The 16,696-nt window shown below is 38.0% G+C and overlaps 2 protein-coding genes and 3 non-coding genes across 5 annotated transcripts; 3 read left to right on the forward strand and 2 right to left on the reverse strand.

The window, feature by feature from the left end:
* The first annotated feature begins 5,607 nt into the window (after window positions 1-5,607).
* LOC133296224 (uncharacterized) lies at window positions 5,608-7,428 on the forward strand. The gene is made up of 3 exons (XM_061495174.1): window positions 5,608-6,120; window positions 6,457-6,513; window positions 6,634-7,428. The coding sequence occupies exons 1-3, from the start codon at window positions 5,608-5,610 to the stop codon at window positions 7,426-7,428; spliced, it is 1,365 nt and encodes a 454-aa protein (XP_061351158.1).
* LOC133296227 (small nucleolar RNA R71) lies at window positions 5,998-6,104 on the reverse strand. The gene has a single exon (XR_009749479.1). It is a non-coding gene; the product is annotated as a small nucleolar RNA R71 (small nucleolar RNA).
* An 881-nt stretch (window positions 7,429-8,309) lies between the features above and the next one.
* Window positions 8,310-9,066, reverse strand: LOC133296225 (uncharacterized). Its single transcript, XM_061495175.1, has 3 exons — window positions 8,798-9,066; window positions 8,419-8,740; window positions 8,310-8,318 (listed from the first exon to the last, which is right to left on the reverse strand). The coding sequence occupies exons 1-3, from the start codon at window positions 9,064-9,066 to the stop codon at window positions 8,310-8,312; spliced, it is 600 nt and encodes a 199-aa protein (XP_061351159.1).
* A 793-nt stretch (window positions 9,067-9,859) lies between these two features.
* LOC133296228 (small nucleolar RNA R71) lies at window positions 9,860-9,966 on the forward strand. The gene has a single exon (XR_009749480.1). It is a non-coding gene; the product is annotated as a small nucleolar RNA R71 (small nucleolar RNA).
* A 5,962-nt stretch (window positions 9,967-15,928) lies between these two features.
* On the forward strand, window positions 15,929-16,035 carry LOC133296229 (small nucleolar RNA R71). Its single transcript, XR_009749481.1, has one exon. It is a non-coding gene; the product is annotated as a small nucleolar RNA R71 (small nucleolar RNA).
* Window positions 16,036-16,696: the final 661 nt, after the last annotated feature.

Genomic DNA, 16,696 nt, shown 5'->3' on the forward strand with positions numbered 1-16,696 from the left:
AGTTCCTCTGGCGCTACTAGCGCCACACTCGCGCTAATAGGGCGGGGCTTCAGACTTGTGCTTCCAATTTGGGCTTCTTTCTGGTCCGTTTTTCCTACAATATTAGTAGAAAATCAATGACAAGATATTTGATTAAGATTTATCAATTTAATAATAATTTTATCCCTTCTTATCCAAGATTGATCAAGATTCTTTCTCTTTTTGGCTTAAAATCATATATATGCTGGAGTCATATCAAACAATTCGCAGATTTGAACTTTGATGTCCTCAGCAATGTACTAGATCAAAGATATAAGCAAGGATGAATTCTGTGGAGGGAAAACATGGAACACAAATATCTTAAGAGATCAGACTGCTATGCATGTATAACTTCATTGTTGAAAAACTCTAAACAATGTTTTTCAGTTTTATCAAGAAATTAAGATCATAACTTGAATGTTCCTCACTGGATAATTATGTAACTCTCATCATTCTAGTGTTTGAAGGTTTCACACTCATTCCATCAGTGTAGTAGTGATTCCATAGGCTTGATCATATTCTCAAATTCCTAAAATTGAGGAACTCATTTGACATGCAAAAATTGATCAAAAGGTCTTTGATAGGTTATAACTTGGCCTGGCTTGGGGGTAAGAATCTTTTGGATATAGGCTGATTAATTTGAGAGACTGAAATACTGAGATTTTTGACAATACTTTCTTCTCAGTCTTTTAATTCTGCCACTTGTCATCAATTTGGGATTCTTTTCCCTTTTTCACTACTTTTTTCTTTTCTTTCCTTGTTTGCAGATGTTTTCTCTCTTTTCTCTTTTGAGCTGCATTTTTGCAGTATTTTGCAGACCATTCTTCTGTTTCCTTTTTCAACTTACTTAACTTTTCTTTTGAGAAGTACCTTGACTTTTTCCTTTGATCAGCATTTCAATCTCTTTCAAGGTGTGTCAATGGAGAAATGGTTAAGTAACTTTCATAAAGTTTTTGAATAAATTGGTCTAAGGCTCAAAAGGGCTTAACAATGGAAAATTTCTTCTAGGTAGGCTATTTGGCTCTAAGTTAACAAGAATAAACATGCCTTTATCATATTAGCAATGCATGCAAGCCAGAGAAACAGTTCAAGTTCTAGAAAACTACTACAGTGAGGCCTCTCTGAAAAATATTTCTGTTTAGGCTCAAATCCTCACAGTTATAATTCAAACTAGAATCTAATTTCAAAATATCACATCAAGCATTATCTAAGAATTTTCACCAAAACAGTTATACACACGAGCAATCATCATTCTCAGATTATAAAAACAATTAAATGCTCCACATATATCATGCTTCTTATAATTCAATCTAATTACTTACTGAGTAGGCTTTGTAAAATCTAGGAACGCTTGTTTAGGCATTCACTATTTTTGTTTTTTTTAATTTTTCTAAGAAAAATTGAAAAATTGATTAAAAAAACTTGAATTAAAAATATCAAAAATTAATAAAAAGAAAGGTTAAAGTATCTTCCCTTTTATAGAATTTTTTTTTGTTAGACGCCTCTGTTGTGCAATTCCGCATTTGGCAGTTATCGCATATGGTATGCGCCCAATTCTCAGATTTAGAATATTGCTGTCCTCAGCAATAAAGTAAACTAGTGAGAGAAGCTACTTCTGCGCAGGTGGAACACACACACTTGTTAAACGTCAAACGAAATAATCATAAGACTCAATATGTAAAAGGAGACATAATCAAACCATAATCTCAAAATAACAAAATAAAGAAAAATACTAAAGTCAAGGTAAATGGTGAGGACACTGGCGCTGACAGCGTGGAGTTCACGCTGTGAGCGCGGAGCTCACTGGAAATTTTTGGAAATAATGGCACTGGAAGCGCTGATATCACATTGTTAGCGCGGGTAATCCGTAATTTCTGGCGTTGATAGCGCCAACTCCATGCTGTGAGTGCAGAGCTTCTGTCTCTTTTTCATTTGCTGGCGCTACTAGCGCCAATTCCCAAATTTAAACCTTTTCCTATGGTCACTAATTCACCAATTACTTGACTTTGTTAAAATTAACTAACCTAATCAAATAATAAAATAGTCCTCCCAATTAGCGCTTGTTTAACGTCACGAGCCTGACGTACCCCCTATGATTACGGTGGTTGGAAGCATGCTACCATTGATGACCCAATCTTCTTGGTCTAGTATTGTGTCCTTCCATGATCATATACATGTGGGTGAGGAGGAGGTTTCTCAAGAACTTTAAACTTAGTTTTTACAAGTTTTTCCTTGCTCTTGGGCTTTTCCATTTTAACCATTGGCTTGCTTTCTTCATGCTGATGATGGACTTCCTTCTTGTTCCCTTCCTCAACCTTCTTCTCCGCAATCTAGTTAACTTGATCTTTAGGTTGAGATGCAGGAAATGGAGCTTCACTTGTAAGTACCTTGAATATTGCTTGCTCTCCATCCACGAGTATTATTAACTCACCCTTAGGTACATCGATTAGCGCTCCTGATGTTGCTAAGAATGGCCTCCCGAAGATCATAGGCACATTGGCATCTTCATCAATGTCAAGAATAACAAAATCAACATGAATTAGAAATTTGTTTACCTTGACGAGCACATCTTTCACAATACCATGTGCTTGCTTTGTTGAGCGGTCGGCCAGTTGAACATTCATCCTCGTTGGCTTGACTTCATCAATTCCCAGCTTCTTCATCAGGGTGAGGGGCATCACATTTATGCTGGCACCAAGATCGCATAAGACTTTCTCTATGGTCATCTTACCGATGGTGCATGGAATACTGAAGCTTCCTGGATCCTTCAACTTTGGAGGCAAGTTTTTCTGTAGGATTGCACTGCACTCCTCTGTTAGTGTAACAAGTTCATCCTCAGTGAGTTTCCGCATTTTAGACAATGTCTCCTTCAGGAACATTGCATATGAAGGATTTTTCTTCAGAGCTTCTGCAAAAGGAATGTCAATTTATAATTTCTTAAAAATATCTAAAAATTTAGACATTTTCTTCCTTTGCTCATGTTGCTTGCTCCCCATGGGATATGGAGGTTTCTCAAAACGTGAGAAATCCCATTGCTTCTTCTGAACTACATGAGGTTGCTCTTTTGCTTCTTCCTTCCCTTCTTGAGCGTGCTCATCCTTGCTTGTAGGAGCTTCCACTTTTTCTAGATCCTCGCTTTTAGTAGTGATGACATTGCAGTGCTCCCTTGGGTTGATTATAGTGTCACTGGGGAATGTTTCAGGACTTCTCTCAGCTAATTGTCTCGGCAACTGCCCAATTTGAGTTTCCAGATTTCTGATTGAAGCATCTTGATTTTTATGAGGAGTCCTGATCTCGTTCATGAACGCTTCAGTTGTCTTTGTCAACTGTATCAGTGCTTTCTCTAGCTCAGATGTTGGAGTTTGTGAAATTGGAGGAGGTTGTAAATATTGGTCGGATTTGTAATCTAAACCTTCCGCTTGAAATCTCCTTTGGAAGTTGTTTCCTGGAGCATTGTTCTGGTTCTCTGGAAGTTCTGCTGTGGTCTTAGATCATACCAGACTCCATTAACTTGAAAGGAATCAACTCCTACAAGTGTTGGGCATTCGTTGGTTTCATCCTCTCCTTTGCAATACTCACAGTTGATAAACCCTTGGTTTACCATGGTTTTAGGCTTAATTATGTTTAAAATATATCATGAATTGCATGGTAATTAGGGTTTTATATCGAAAAGTCACACTAAGTGAATATCTTGCTAACATGTCGTCATAATTCTTATTTCAAGGGATTTTTGACACATATTATGGCCTTTTGGAACCAAAAGAAGACATCAAGTTGAGTTGAAGCCTCAAGAAAGCAAGATTTCAAGTGTGTACCAGCTGAAGGAGGACGTTTTGGCGTCCAGGAAACACATTTAAAAGCGCAAAATGAAGAAAAACACAATAACCCCTTGGACCATAGCGTTTTGGCGGTCATACAGCACGCCAAAACGCTCAGGAAGCAACAATACATCCTTCGAAGGGGACGTTTTGGCGCTCATCAGCACGCCAGAACTCCCAGAGGCAGACATCAATACACTGGGAGGATGTTTTGGCGCTCTAAAAGCACGCTAAAACGTCCATCCACGACCAAATCTAAATCCAAAAGAGATTTTATATCTTTATCAAGATGTGCATCAAATTTTTACAAAAATACAAAGTGGAAACAAATCAATCTTGATTGAGAATAGATATCACAACAAAGATTCAAAGCTCAAAATCTGTCACCAATCTACAAGATCTTAAATGCAAAAAGGAAACAATTGTAGAATCAACTACAAATCTGATACGAATTTGGTGAGAGATGCAATGAAGGATACAACTCCAATGGCTATAAATAAGGAGCTTGGGGTCAGACCAAAACACCAATTCACAAGTCCAGAGCATTACACCAAGACTGAAGGGGGAATCCTATTGCGGAGCGCTGGAACACTGAGGAACCAAGTCAACATCACACCAATGGAGGCTTGGGGTTCTCTTTTCTTTATTATTGTTTTTCAATTCAGTATGCTAGGCTAGTCTTTTATGTAGTTAGGGGTAGATGGAACCCAATTGAATCTTTATGTTTATGAATTAAATTGTCTTCGAATTCTGTTCTTTTTATAATTGAATAAATTATCTGTCTTTATTGCTTTCTATGAGTTTGTTCCTCAAAGAATGATTTTGGGGAATTGTATGAAAGTAGCGATGTTGGTGCATGAACCCTGATTTGATAATTTATCATAATCCTTGTGATCTAGGGATAAACATAGGGTAATTATGCAATCTTAGGATTCTTGATCTTAATGCATGTTTTCGTGGGGAATAATCGGGGAACTAGAGTTCTTTCAAGATTACATAGATTTAAGGTAACAAGGAATTGAGCCCTAATTAACTTAGAAAGAATTGATTGACAATATATTAAGAAACAGATTCTTGACTGTTTAATTCATAACATATTGAGGAGATTGGGGGAAGTCGAAACCTAACTACACTTGTTTTACATTTTAATCGATCATAATCTTTTCACTTGTCTTTTTAATTCCGAATTTTCTTGATTGAATGCTATTACTTATTTTTAATTTTTAAGTTCGTCCATTACAATTCTCTCAAATCCAATTCTTGATTGTCCAACTAAAACGCGATTAGCGAACTAGTGCTTGAAATTCTGATCCTCGTGGGAACGATCTCGTACTCCGGTACACTTTATTACTTTACGACCGGTGCACTTGCCGAGCCGCAACAAGTTTTTGGCGCCGTTGCCGGGGATCGAATTCTTCAACATTAGAAGTAACTAATTAACTTTTAGATTGGACGTTTTAATTTTCTGCACTTTAAACATTCTTCAAAAATATTTTTCTGCATTAAAATTCTGCATCAATTTTCTGCATATTTATTTTTCTGCATTCTTTGTTTATTTTTATTACTTTTCTATTTTACTGTTTTGTTTTTTTTCTATTTTTCTGCTCATCTTTTCGATTTTAAGTTTATGCGAGGTACTCTTAACCCGCGAATCTTGCAGTTTGATCCTGAGATAGAAAAGACCGAAAGGAAACTTAGGAAGGACGCAAAAGCAAAGAAAGCGAAAGAAACAAAAGAAACCTCAAGTTCAACGGAACCTAAGGAGGGACCGATGGCAGAAAACAATCAACTCGCTCCAAGGACGTTGGGGGATTACATGACCCCAGCTCGAGTTCCACAGACAGCGAGCATTGTTAGACCAAACATAGAGGCTAACAACTTTGAGCTGAAGCCGGCACTGCTGCAACTGATTCAAAAAGAACAGTTCGCTGGAGGAAGCACAGAGAACCCCTATAGTCATCTTGATGATTTCTTACTTTACTGTGATACATTAAAGGTGAATGGAGTTTCTCGTGACGCTATCTTGCTTAGGCTATTTCCATGCTCACTGAAGGATGAAGTAAGAGATTGGCTGCAGTCTCAACCTGAAGGAAGCATAACCAGTTGGGATGACTTAGCAAGAAAATTCTTGGCTAGATTTTTTTCAGCTTCAAAGATGGCAAGGCTCAAGGCGGAGATCACTGCTTTAGAACAAAAGGAAAGCGAATCTTTGTACGAGGCTTGGGAACGATTCAAGGGATCACTCAGGAAGTGTCCTCAACATGGAATTGAAGCATGGGAGAAAGTAAGAATCTTTTTCTAAGGGATGACGTCCAGCACAAGAACACTGGTAAATGCTGCTGTAGGAGGCTCCTTGAAAACAAAAACTCCAGAGGAAGCGCTAGAATTGTTGGAATCCTTAGCTTCTCAAGAATTTGACAATGCCCCTGCCCCAGTTGCATAAAGAAGAGCAGGAATTATGAAGCTTGAATGCTATGATGCACTCTTAGCCCAAAATGAACAAATGCTACAAATACACAAGAAACAACAAGAACAATTAGATGCTCTTAATAAAAATTTTAATCTTTCTCAAGTTTCTTCTGTTAATAATGCTAATATTAAATTTGGTATTTATGAAGAGGCTTATGCAACTGAGGATTGTGACTACATACGAAAAATTGAAAAGCCACCAGCGGAGGTCAATGGAGTCTAGTATGATCAAAAGAACCAGAACAATCCAGGAAGAAATCAATATGGTAATCAAGGATGGAAAAATCCTAACCAACACCCTCGGTTGAGTTACAAATCAAACTACCAGTTGAACCCTCCTATGCCATTGCAACAGCAACCTCAGGGCACCACTTCAAAATGGGAAAAGGCTTTTGCACAGCTGTCAAAGACCACATTCGACTACATTCAAAATGCAGATGCCTTCAGAGATAAAACAAGAGCTTCATTCCGGAATCAAGAAGCTTCGATCCGGAACTTGGAGACTCAAATTGGTCAGCTGTCAAGACAGTTCACTGAAAGAACTCAGGGCACCTTTCCAAGTAACACCGACACGAACCCAAAAGCACAATGTAATTCAATTGTTACTAGAAGTGGGATCGTGATTCAGCCTGTGGAAAAGCCACCCGTTGAAAAGAAGAAAGAAGCTGAACCTGAAGCTGAGAAGGAGAAAGAAGAAGATGAAGGAGAAGCCGAAAAGAGCAGTCCAGAGAAAAAGCTATTCAAATGGGAGAAAAATAAATATTTGGATAGGCAACCAAAAGCAGCAGACCCGTCTCCCTATGCAAAAGTTCCATACCCTCAGCGGCTGAAACAAGAGGTCCAGAAACAGCAATACACCAAAATTTTGGACATCTTCAAGAAACTGCAAGTCAACATTCCTTTCGCAGAAGCCCTGGAAAGTATGTCGAACTATGCGAAGTTCATGAAGGACCTTCTATCAAAGAAACACAAGTTGAAGGAATGCGAAACAGTGGCCTTGCTAGAGGACTGCAGTGCAATCATCCAGAAGAAACTTCCTCCCAAGCTGAAAGATCCAGGCAGCTTCAGTATTCCTATAGCCATAGGAAATATTGAAGTAGGAAAATCATTATGTGATTTGTGAGCAAGTATAAACCTGATGCCACTGTCCATGTGCAAAGCTCTTGGAATAAAGGAGCTCAAGCCGACTACAGTTTCTCTCTAGTTAGCTGACAGATCGATCAGACTACCAGATGAGGTAGTTGAGGATGTTTTAGTTAAAATTGACAAATTTATCTTCCCTGCCGATTTTGTAATTCTGAATATGGAAGAAGACGCCGAGATTCCCCTATTGCTTGGAAGGCCATTCCTAGCCACTGCACGAGTGATAATCGAGGTGGAGCAAGGAAAACTGATGCTTAGGATGAACGAAGAAACAGTCACCATTGACGTCTTCGAGTCAATGAAACATCCAAGAGACGGAGGAGACTGTTTTATGATTGACATAATACAAGAAGCAATTGATGATACTATGAAAGAGGAGAGTTCCCCACTCGAGTTAGAACAAATCAACGAAGAAGTTGAAATAGCCGATAAAGAACCAGTGGTGGAAGAACTAGAAAGAAAGAAAGATGACATCCCTCTTGGAGCACCGAAGGTGGAGCTTAAAGAGTTACCTCTAAATTTGAAGTATGCTTTCCTTGGTGACAACAACACTTATCCAGTCATCATCAATGTTGAGCTTTCAACCAAAGAAGAAGAGAAGCTTCTCAAAGTGCTGAAGAAACACAAAGCTGCCATAAACTTTGAATTTAGTATTTATATGTTTTCCCTTGCTCCTGGGCTTCTCCATCTCAACTTTTGGCTTACTTTCTTGAGAAGACTCCTCATTGTGTTTTTCTTCACCAATATAGTAGACTTGATCTTCCGGTTGAGCTACGGATGAGGGGACTTCTTTGTCAAAGAATTTAAAAATTGCTTGCTCTCCGTCTACCCGTAAGATCAACTCACCTTTAAGTACATGAATCAGTGCTCCTGAAATTGCCAAGAAGGGTCTTCCAAAAATCATAGGAATTGTGGCATCTTCTTTAATGTCAAGGATGGAAAAATCAACAGGAATGATGAATTTGTCTACCTTGACCAATATGTCTTCAATGATGCCATAAGCTTGCTTTGAAGAGCGGTCAGCCAGTTGCACTATCATCTTTGTGGGCTTCACTTCAGTAATCCCCAGCTTCTTCAACATAGAGAGTGGCATGACATTGATGCTAGCTCCAACATCACATAAAACATTGTCCGCTTCCACTTTGCCTATAGTGCATGGAATGCTGAAGCTCCCTGGATCCTTGACTTTGGTGGGTAACTTCTTTTTGATGATCGCATTACATTCCTCCGTCAGATTCACCGTCTCATATTCCTGCAACTTACGCTTCCTTGATATTAGATCCTTCATGAACCTTGCATAGTTGGGCATGTTCTCTAAAGCTTCAGCAAAAGGAATGTTGATCTGCAACCTCTTGAATATGTCTAGAAACTTTGAATACTGCTGCTTCTGAATATCTTTCTTTAATCTCTGAGGATAAGGGGTTCGAGCATATGGGGAGAGATCCAATGGCTTGTTCTGTTTTTCTAGAGCTTTCTTCTTCTTCCACTTAAATAATTTCCTTTCAACTTTTTCAGGATTGTTTTTGTCAACTTCAATTGTATCTTTTTCCTTTTCTTCAACTGATGCTTCTCCATCCTTCTTCTTTTCTTCGGGCTGCTCCTCTATAGGCTGAATCATTGTCCCACTCCTAGTGGTGATAGCATTACAATGTTCCCTTGGATTAACATCTGTGTTGCTTGGAAAAGTACCCTAAGCTCTCTCAGAAAATTGCTTTGACAACTGGCCAATCTGAATTTCCAGATTTCTTATGGAAGCTTCTTGATTCCGGTGTGCTGATATAGTCTCTTGCATGAAATCAGATGTGTCCTCTCTGAAAGCATTTGCACCCTGAATATAATTAGAAGTGGTCTTGCACAGCTGTGCAAAAGCTTTCTCCCACTCAGAAGTGTTACTTTGTTGTGGGGTATGTGGTTGCACTGGAAGGGGAGGATTGAGCTGATGGTTGGATTTGTAACTAAACCCTGGATGTTGATTCTGATTCTTCTGAACGTACCAGATTCCATCGGCCTCTCTTGATGGCTTTTCAGCTGTTCTCATGTAGTCACAATCTTCTGTTGCATGAGCCTCTGCACAAATGTCACATTTAATTTGAGAATTACTAACAGAAGAAACTTGAGAATGATTAAATAGTTTAGTAAGAGCATCTAATTGTTCTTGTTGTTTCTTGTTCATTTGCAACATTTGTTTATTTTGGGCTAAGATTGCATCATAGCCGTCAAGCTTCATAATTCCTGCTCTTCTTTTTGCAACTGGGGCATTGTCAAATTATTGAGAAGCTAAGGATTCCAACAATTCTAGTGCTTCCTCTGGAGTTTTTGTTTTCAAGGAGCCCCCTGCAGCAGCATTTACCAGTGTTTTTGTGTTGGGTGTCATTCCTTGGAAAAACATTCTTGCTTTCTCCCATGCTTCAATTCCATGTTGAGGACACTTCCTGAGTAATCCTTTGAATCGTTCCCAAGCCTCGTACAGAGATTCGCTTTCTTTTTGTTGAAAAGAGGTGATTTCCGCTTTGAGTCTTGCCATCTTTGAAGCTAAGAAAAATCTGGCCAAGAATTTCCTTGCTAAGTCATCCCAACTGGTTATACTTCCTTCAGGTTGAGACTGCAGCCAAGCTCTTGCATCATCCTTCAGTGAGCATGGAAGTAATATGAGAAAGATAGCATCACGAGAAACTCCATTCACTTTTAATGTGTCACACTAAAGTAAGAAGTCATCAAGATGACTATAAGGGTTCTCTGCGCTTCCTCCAGCGAACTGGTTTTTTTGAATCAGTTGCAACAGTGCTGGCTTTAGCTCGAAGTTGTTAGCTTTTATGGTCGGTCTAACAATGCTCGCCGTCTATGGAACTCGGGCTGGAGTCATATAATCTCCCAAGGTCCTTGGAGCGAGTTGATTGTTTTCTGCCATCGGATCCTCCTTAGGTTCCGATGAACTTGAGGTTTTTTTTGCTTCTTTCGCTTTCTTTGCTTTTGCGTCTTTCCTAAGTTTCCTTTCTGTCTTTTCTATTTTAGGATCAAACTGCAAGATTCGCGGGTTAAGAGTACCTCGCATAAACTAAGATTGAAAAGATGTGCAGAAAAAACAATGAAAACAGAAAAATAAAAATAAACAAAGAGTGCAGAAAATTGAAATATTCAGAAAATTGATGCAGAATTGTTTTATGAAGAAAATAATTTTGAAGAATGTTTAAAGTGCAGAAAAAAACCGTCCAATCTAAAAGGTAATTAGTTACTTCTAATGTTGAAGAATTCGATCCCCAGCAACGGCGCCAAAAACTTGATGCGACTCGGCAAGTGCACCGGTCGTAAAGTAATAAAGTGTACCGGAGTACGAGATCGTTCCCACAAGGATCAGAATCTTCAAGCACTAGTTCGCTAATCGCGTCTTAGTTGGACAATCAAAAGTTGGGTTTGAGAAAATTATGATTTGAAGAACTTAAAATTAAAAACAAGTAATAGCCTGCAATTAAGATAAATTTCAGAATTAAAAAGAATGACTAAAGATAATGTTTGATGAAAAATTTAAAAACAAGCATAGTTAAAGTTTCGACTTCCCCCAATCTTCTCAATATGTTATGAATTAAACAGTAAAGAATCTGTCTTTTAATATATTGCCAATCAATTCTTTCTAAGTTAATTAGAGCTCAATTCCTTGTTACCTTAAATCTATGTGATCTTGAAAGAACTCTAGCTCCCCGATTTTTCCCCAAGAAAACATGCATTAAGATCAAGAATCCCAAGATTGCATAATTACCCTATGTCTATCCCTAGATCACAAGGATTATGATAAATTATCAAATCAGGGTTCATGCACCAATATCTCTATTGTCATACAATTCCCCAAAATCATTCTATAAGGAACAAACTCATAGAAAGCAATAAAGACAGATAATTTATTCAATTATAAAAAGAACAGAATTCAGAGACAATTTAATTTATGAACATAAAGATTCAATTGGGTTCCATCTACCCCTAACTACATAAAAGACTAGCCTAGCATACTGAATTGAAAAACAATAATAAAGAAAAGAGAACCTCAAGCCTCCATTGGTGTGATGTTGACTTGGTTCCTCAGTATTCCAGCGCTCCACAACAGGATTCCTCCTTCAGTCTTGGTGTAATGCTCTGGACTTGTGAATTGGTGTTTTGGTCTTGACCCTCAGCTCCTTATTTATAATCATTGGAGTTGTATCCTTCATTCAATCTCCCAACGAATCTGTATCAGATTTATAATTGATTCTACAATTGTTTCTTCTTTGCATTTAAGATCTTGAAGATTGGTTGACAGATTTGAGCTTTGAATCTTTGTTGTGATCTTCTATCATATCTTCCCATGGATTTATATCTATTCTCAATCAAGATTGATTTGTTTCCACTTTGTATTTTTTGTAAAATTCTGATGCACATCTTGATAAAGATATAAAATCTCTTTTGGATTTAGATTTGGCTGTGCATGGATGTTTTAGCGTGCTGTTTGTGCGCTAAAACGTTCTCTTAATGCATTCATGTCTGCCTCTGGGCGTTTTGGCGCTCTGTTTGGCCGCCAAAACGCTCTTGTCCAGGGAGTTATTGTTGTTTTCTTCATCTTGAGCGTTTAAACATTATTCTTGGACGCCAAAACGTCTTCTTCCATCTTGTTCATGCTTGAAATCTTGCTTCTTTGAGGTTTGAACTCATTTTGTTGTATTCCTTTGAGTCCAAAAGCCATAATAGATGTCAAAAATTCTTTGAAATAAGAAATATAACATGTTAGCAAGATATTCAATTATTGTGACTTTGTGGTATAAAACTCTAATTTTCATGCAATTCATGATATATTTCAAGTGTAATTAAGCGTAAAACCATGGTAAACCAAGGGTTTATCAACCATTCCCAAATTTGAATATTGCTGTCCTCAGCAATTAACTAGAATAAACTTACTGGAAAATTAATCAGGATCTTCAATTGCATGGAGTTCATAGGCAGGATTTAATCAGAGACATGATCACAAAGCATTCAGACTTTAAAAAGGACGATACATCAAAGCAGTAAGATTCATAGTTCATCAGTTAAAATTTTCAATGAGGTTCCTTAAGATCAAGAACAAGGAAAATTTCCTGATACACTCCCTCACTAGGATTTCAATTCACTCACACTCAATTGTCTAGAAGGTTGGTGTTTAACTCTTGTTCCACTGTATCAACACTACCATAGGCTTGGTTATATTCTCGCTCTCTACAGTTCTTATAATAAATTAAGTAGATTAAGAGGTCTTCAGTAGGGTTATAATGTGGCCTGGTTAAGGGAAAGGAAAGATTTTTGGAACTAAGTTCAAGAATTAAATTTAGATTCTGAAGGAAGGAGTAAGTGTAATTTGTTTCGTACATTTGTACATTTTTCTTCTTCTTCCTTTTGAACTTTTTCTCTTTTGACGTTTTCTTTCCAAGAACTTCTTGATTTTTTCACTTCTTCTCCTTTCTTTTCTTTAAGCTTTTTGCTTGCTCTTCTTTGTTCTAACCAACTTTTCTTCCTTGGGCTTTGCCCTTTTCTACTTGTACTTCTAGACATCACAACCTTGTAACCATAACTTGTATCCACTCCTTACTTCAAATCTGAAATTATTCTTCTATTAAGGTGAGGATTGATTTGGGGAAGTGGCTTTTCACATTCAAGGGTTTTTCATGAATAAAAAGTCTAGGCTCAAGGGGGCTTAACTAAGGAATATCAATAAACGTTAGCTATTTGGCCATCTAGTTAGAGAAAGAACATGCCTCTATCATTTCTACAAAATATATCACAGACCATTTCAATCAAGAAACAAAGCAAGTTCTAGAGTATCTCAACAGTAGAATGCACACTCAATAAAAATTTTGTGTATAGGCTCAAAACCTCACGGCTATGAATGCACAGTAATTATCCTGTTCTTTTTTTCACACAAATTCAATATCAACAATATATTCAATGAATCATGTCACTTATTGCAATGATGCTCATAAAAGAATGTATAAGTGCATCATCATGCTCTGAATCAATTACTAATTTAAAATTCCTGCCATTTTTCAATTAAAAACACTGAGAAAACTTTAAAAATTTCAGAATTTTCACAAAACAATGGCTTGGGGTTTCAAAACAAACTAAATATATAAATAAAAAAAATCAATTCAAAAAGAATTAAGCTAAAGCAAAGGAGAAAGGATTTGAGATAGTTCCCTGTTTTAGCCGGATATTCTGTGAGTGCTCATGAAGTTCCTCCAGCTTAGGGTTTTTTTGTGCTTAGATGAACTGTGCGTTCCCCATTCCCAGATTTAAATGTTGCTGTCCTCAGCAATAGATTTAAATCTAAAAAGAAAAAGCGTCGAGAAATAATACAACTAGTTGCTCTCTCTTGTTGTTTGTTCCCTTTTCTTCACCTGTAAAATTCACTCAATGATAGCCATTAGTCTCAACACCTTCTCCTATATTTTTGTATTTTTCTTTATTTAATTCAAAGTAAAAATAACTAAAACAGTGAAATTAAAATAAAACAGTAAAGTGTGGGTTTGCCTACCCATTAGCGCTTGTTTAACGTCACGAGCCTGACGTACCTGGTTTACTTTCATGGTGGCTCAAAGCATAAGCTTGGTGATGTCTAAGCTCCATCATTCAAAAATTGTGTCCTACCATAGTGCTCTTGTGCATATAAGTGAGATACAGTAGCCTCAAGAACTTTGAATTTGGTATTTATATGTTTTCCCTTGCTCCTGGGCTTCTCCATCTCAACTTTTGGCTTACTTTCTTGAGAAGACTCCTCATTGTGTTCTTCTTCACCTTTCTTTTCACCAATATAGTAGACTTGATCTTCCGGTTGAGCTGCGGATGAGGGGACTTCTTTGTCAAAGAATTTGAAAATTGCTTGCTCTCCGTCTACCCATAAGATCAACTCACCTTTAAGTACATCAATCAGTGCTCCTGAAGTTGCCAAGAAGGGTCTTCCAAAAATCATAGGAATTGTGGCATATTCTTCAATGTCAAGGATGACAAAATCAACAGGAATGATGAATTTGTCTACCTTGACCAATATGTCTTCAATGATTCCATAAGCTTGCTTTGAAGAGCGGTCAGCCAGTTGCACTATCGTCTTTGTGGGCTTCACTTCAGTAATTCCCAGCTTCTTCAACATGGAGAGTGGCATGACATTGATGCTAGCTCCAAGATCTCATAAAACATTGTCCACTTCCACTTTGCCTATAGTGCATGGAATGATAAAGCTCCTTGGATCCTTGACTTTGGTGGGTAACTTCTTTTTGATGATCGCATTACATTCCTCCGTCAGATTCACCGTCTCACATTCCTGCAACTTACGCTTCCTTGATAATAGATCCTTCATGAACCTTGCATAGTTGGGCATGTTCTCTAAAGCTTCAGCAAAAGGAATGTTGATCTGCAACCTCCTGAATATGTCTAGAAACTTTGAATACTGCTGCTTCCGAATATCTTTCTTTAATCTCTGAGGATAAGGGATTCAAGCATATGGGGAGAGATCCAATGGCTTGTTCTGTTTTTCTAGAGCTTTCTTCTTCTCCCACTTGAATAGTTTCTTTTCGACTTTTTCAGGATTGCTTTTGTCAACTTCAATTGTATCCTTTTCCTTTTCTTCCTTCGCTTCTTCAAGTGATGCTTCTCCATCCTTCTTCTTTTCTTCGGGTTGCTCCTCTATAGGCTGAATCACTGTCCCACTCCTAGTGGTGATAGCATTGCAATGCTCCCTTGGATTGACAACTGTGTTGCTTGGAAAAGTACCCTAAGCTCTCTCTGAAAATTGCTTTGACAACTGGCCAATCTGAATTTCCATATTTCTTATGGAAGCTTCTTGATTCCGGTGTGCTGATATAGTCTCTTGCATGAAAGCAGATGTGTCCTCTCTGAAAGCATTTGCACCTTGAATATAATCGTAAATGGTCTTGCACAGCTGTGCAAAAGCTTTCTCCCACTCTGAAGTGTTACTTTGTTGTGGGGTATGTGGTTGCACTGGAAGGGGAGGATTGAGCTGATGGTTGGATTTGTAACTCAACCCTGGATGTTGATTCTGATTCTTCTGATCGTACCAGATTCCATTGGCCTATATTGATGGCTTTTCAGTTGTTCTCATGTAGTCACAATCTTCCGTCGCATGAGCCTCTGCACAAATACCACATTTAATTTGAGAATTACTAACAGAAGAAACTTGAGAATGATTAAACAGTTTAGTAAGAGCATCTAATTGTTCTTGTTGTTTCTTGTGCATTTGCAATATTTGTTCATTTTGGGCTAAGATTGCATCATAGCCGTCAAGCTTCATAATTCCTGCTCTCTTTTGTGCAACTGGGGCATTGTCAAATTCTTGAGAAGCTAAGGATTCCAACAATTCTAGTGCGTCCTCCGGAGTTTTTGTTTTCAAGGAGCCCCGTACAGCAGCATTTACCAGTGTTATTATGTTAGGCGTCATTCCTTGGAAGAAAATCCGTCCTTTCTCCCAAGCTTCAAAGCCATGTTGTGGACACTTCCTTAGAAGTCCTTTGAATCGTTCCCAAGCCTCGTACAGAGATTCGCTTTCTTTTTGTTCAAAGGAGGTGATTTCCCCTTAGAGTCTTGCCATCTTTGTAGCTGAGAAAAATCTGGCCAAGAATTTTCTTGCTAAGTCATCCCATTTGGTTATGCTTCCTTCAGGTTAAGACTGCAGCCAAGCTCTTGCATCATCCTTCAGTGAGCATGGGAATAATCTGAGCAAGATAGCGTCACGAGAAACTCCATTCACTTTTAATGTGTCACAGTAAAGTAAGAAATCATCAAGATGACTATAGGGGTTCTCTGCGCTTCCTCCAGCGAACTGGTCTTTTTGAATCAGTTGCACCAGTGCCAGCTTTAGCTCGAAGTTGTTAGCTTCTATGGTCGGTCTAATAATGCTCGTTGTCTGTGGAACTCGGGCTGGAGTAATATAATCTCCCAAGGTCCTTGGAGCGAGTTGATTGTTTTCTGCCATTGGTTCCTCCTTAGGTTCCGTCGAACTTGATTCTTCTTTTGCTTCCTTCGCCTTCTTTGCTTTTTCGTCCTTTCTAAGTTTCCTTTCTATCTTTTCTATTTCAGGATCAAACTGCAAGATTCGCGGGTTAAGAGTATCTCGCAAAAACTTAAGATCAAAAAGATGAGCAGAAAAATAGAAAAAAAAAAACAAAAACAGGAAAACAGAAAAATAAAAAATAAACAAAAAATGCAGAAAAATATTTTTGAAGAATGTATAAAGTGCAGAAAAT

Source organism: Gastrolobium bilobum, unplaced genomic scaffold, assembly GCF_033153095.1.
Source record: "Gastrolobium bilobum isolate Gb01-03AN ecotype WA unplaced genomic scaffold, APGP_CSIRO_Gbil_v1 utg11238, whole genome shotgun sequence".
In the NCBI taxonomy this organism is placed as follows: Eukaryota; Viridiplantae; Streptophyta; class Magnoliopsida; order Fabales; family Fabaceae; genus Gastrolobium; species Gastrolobium bilobum.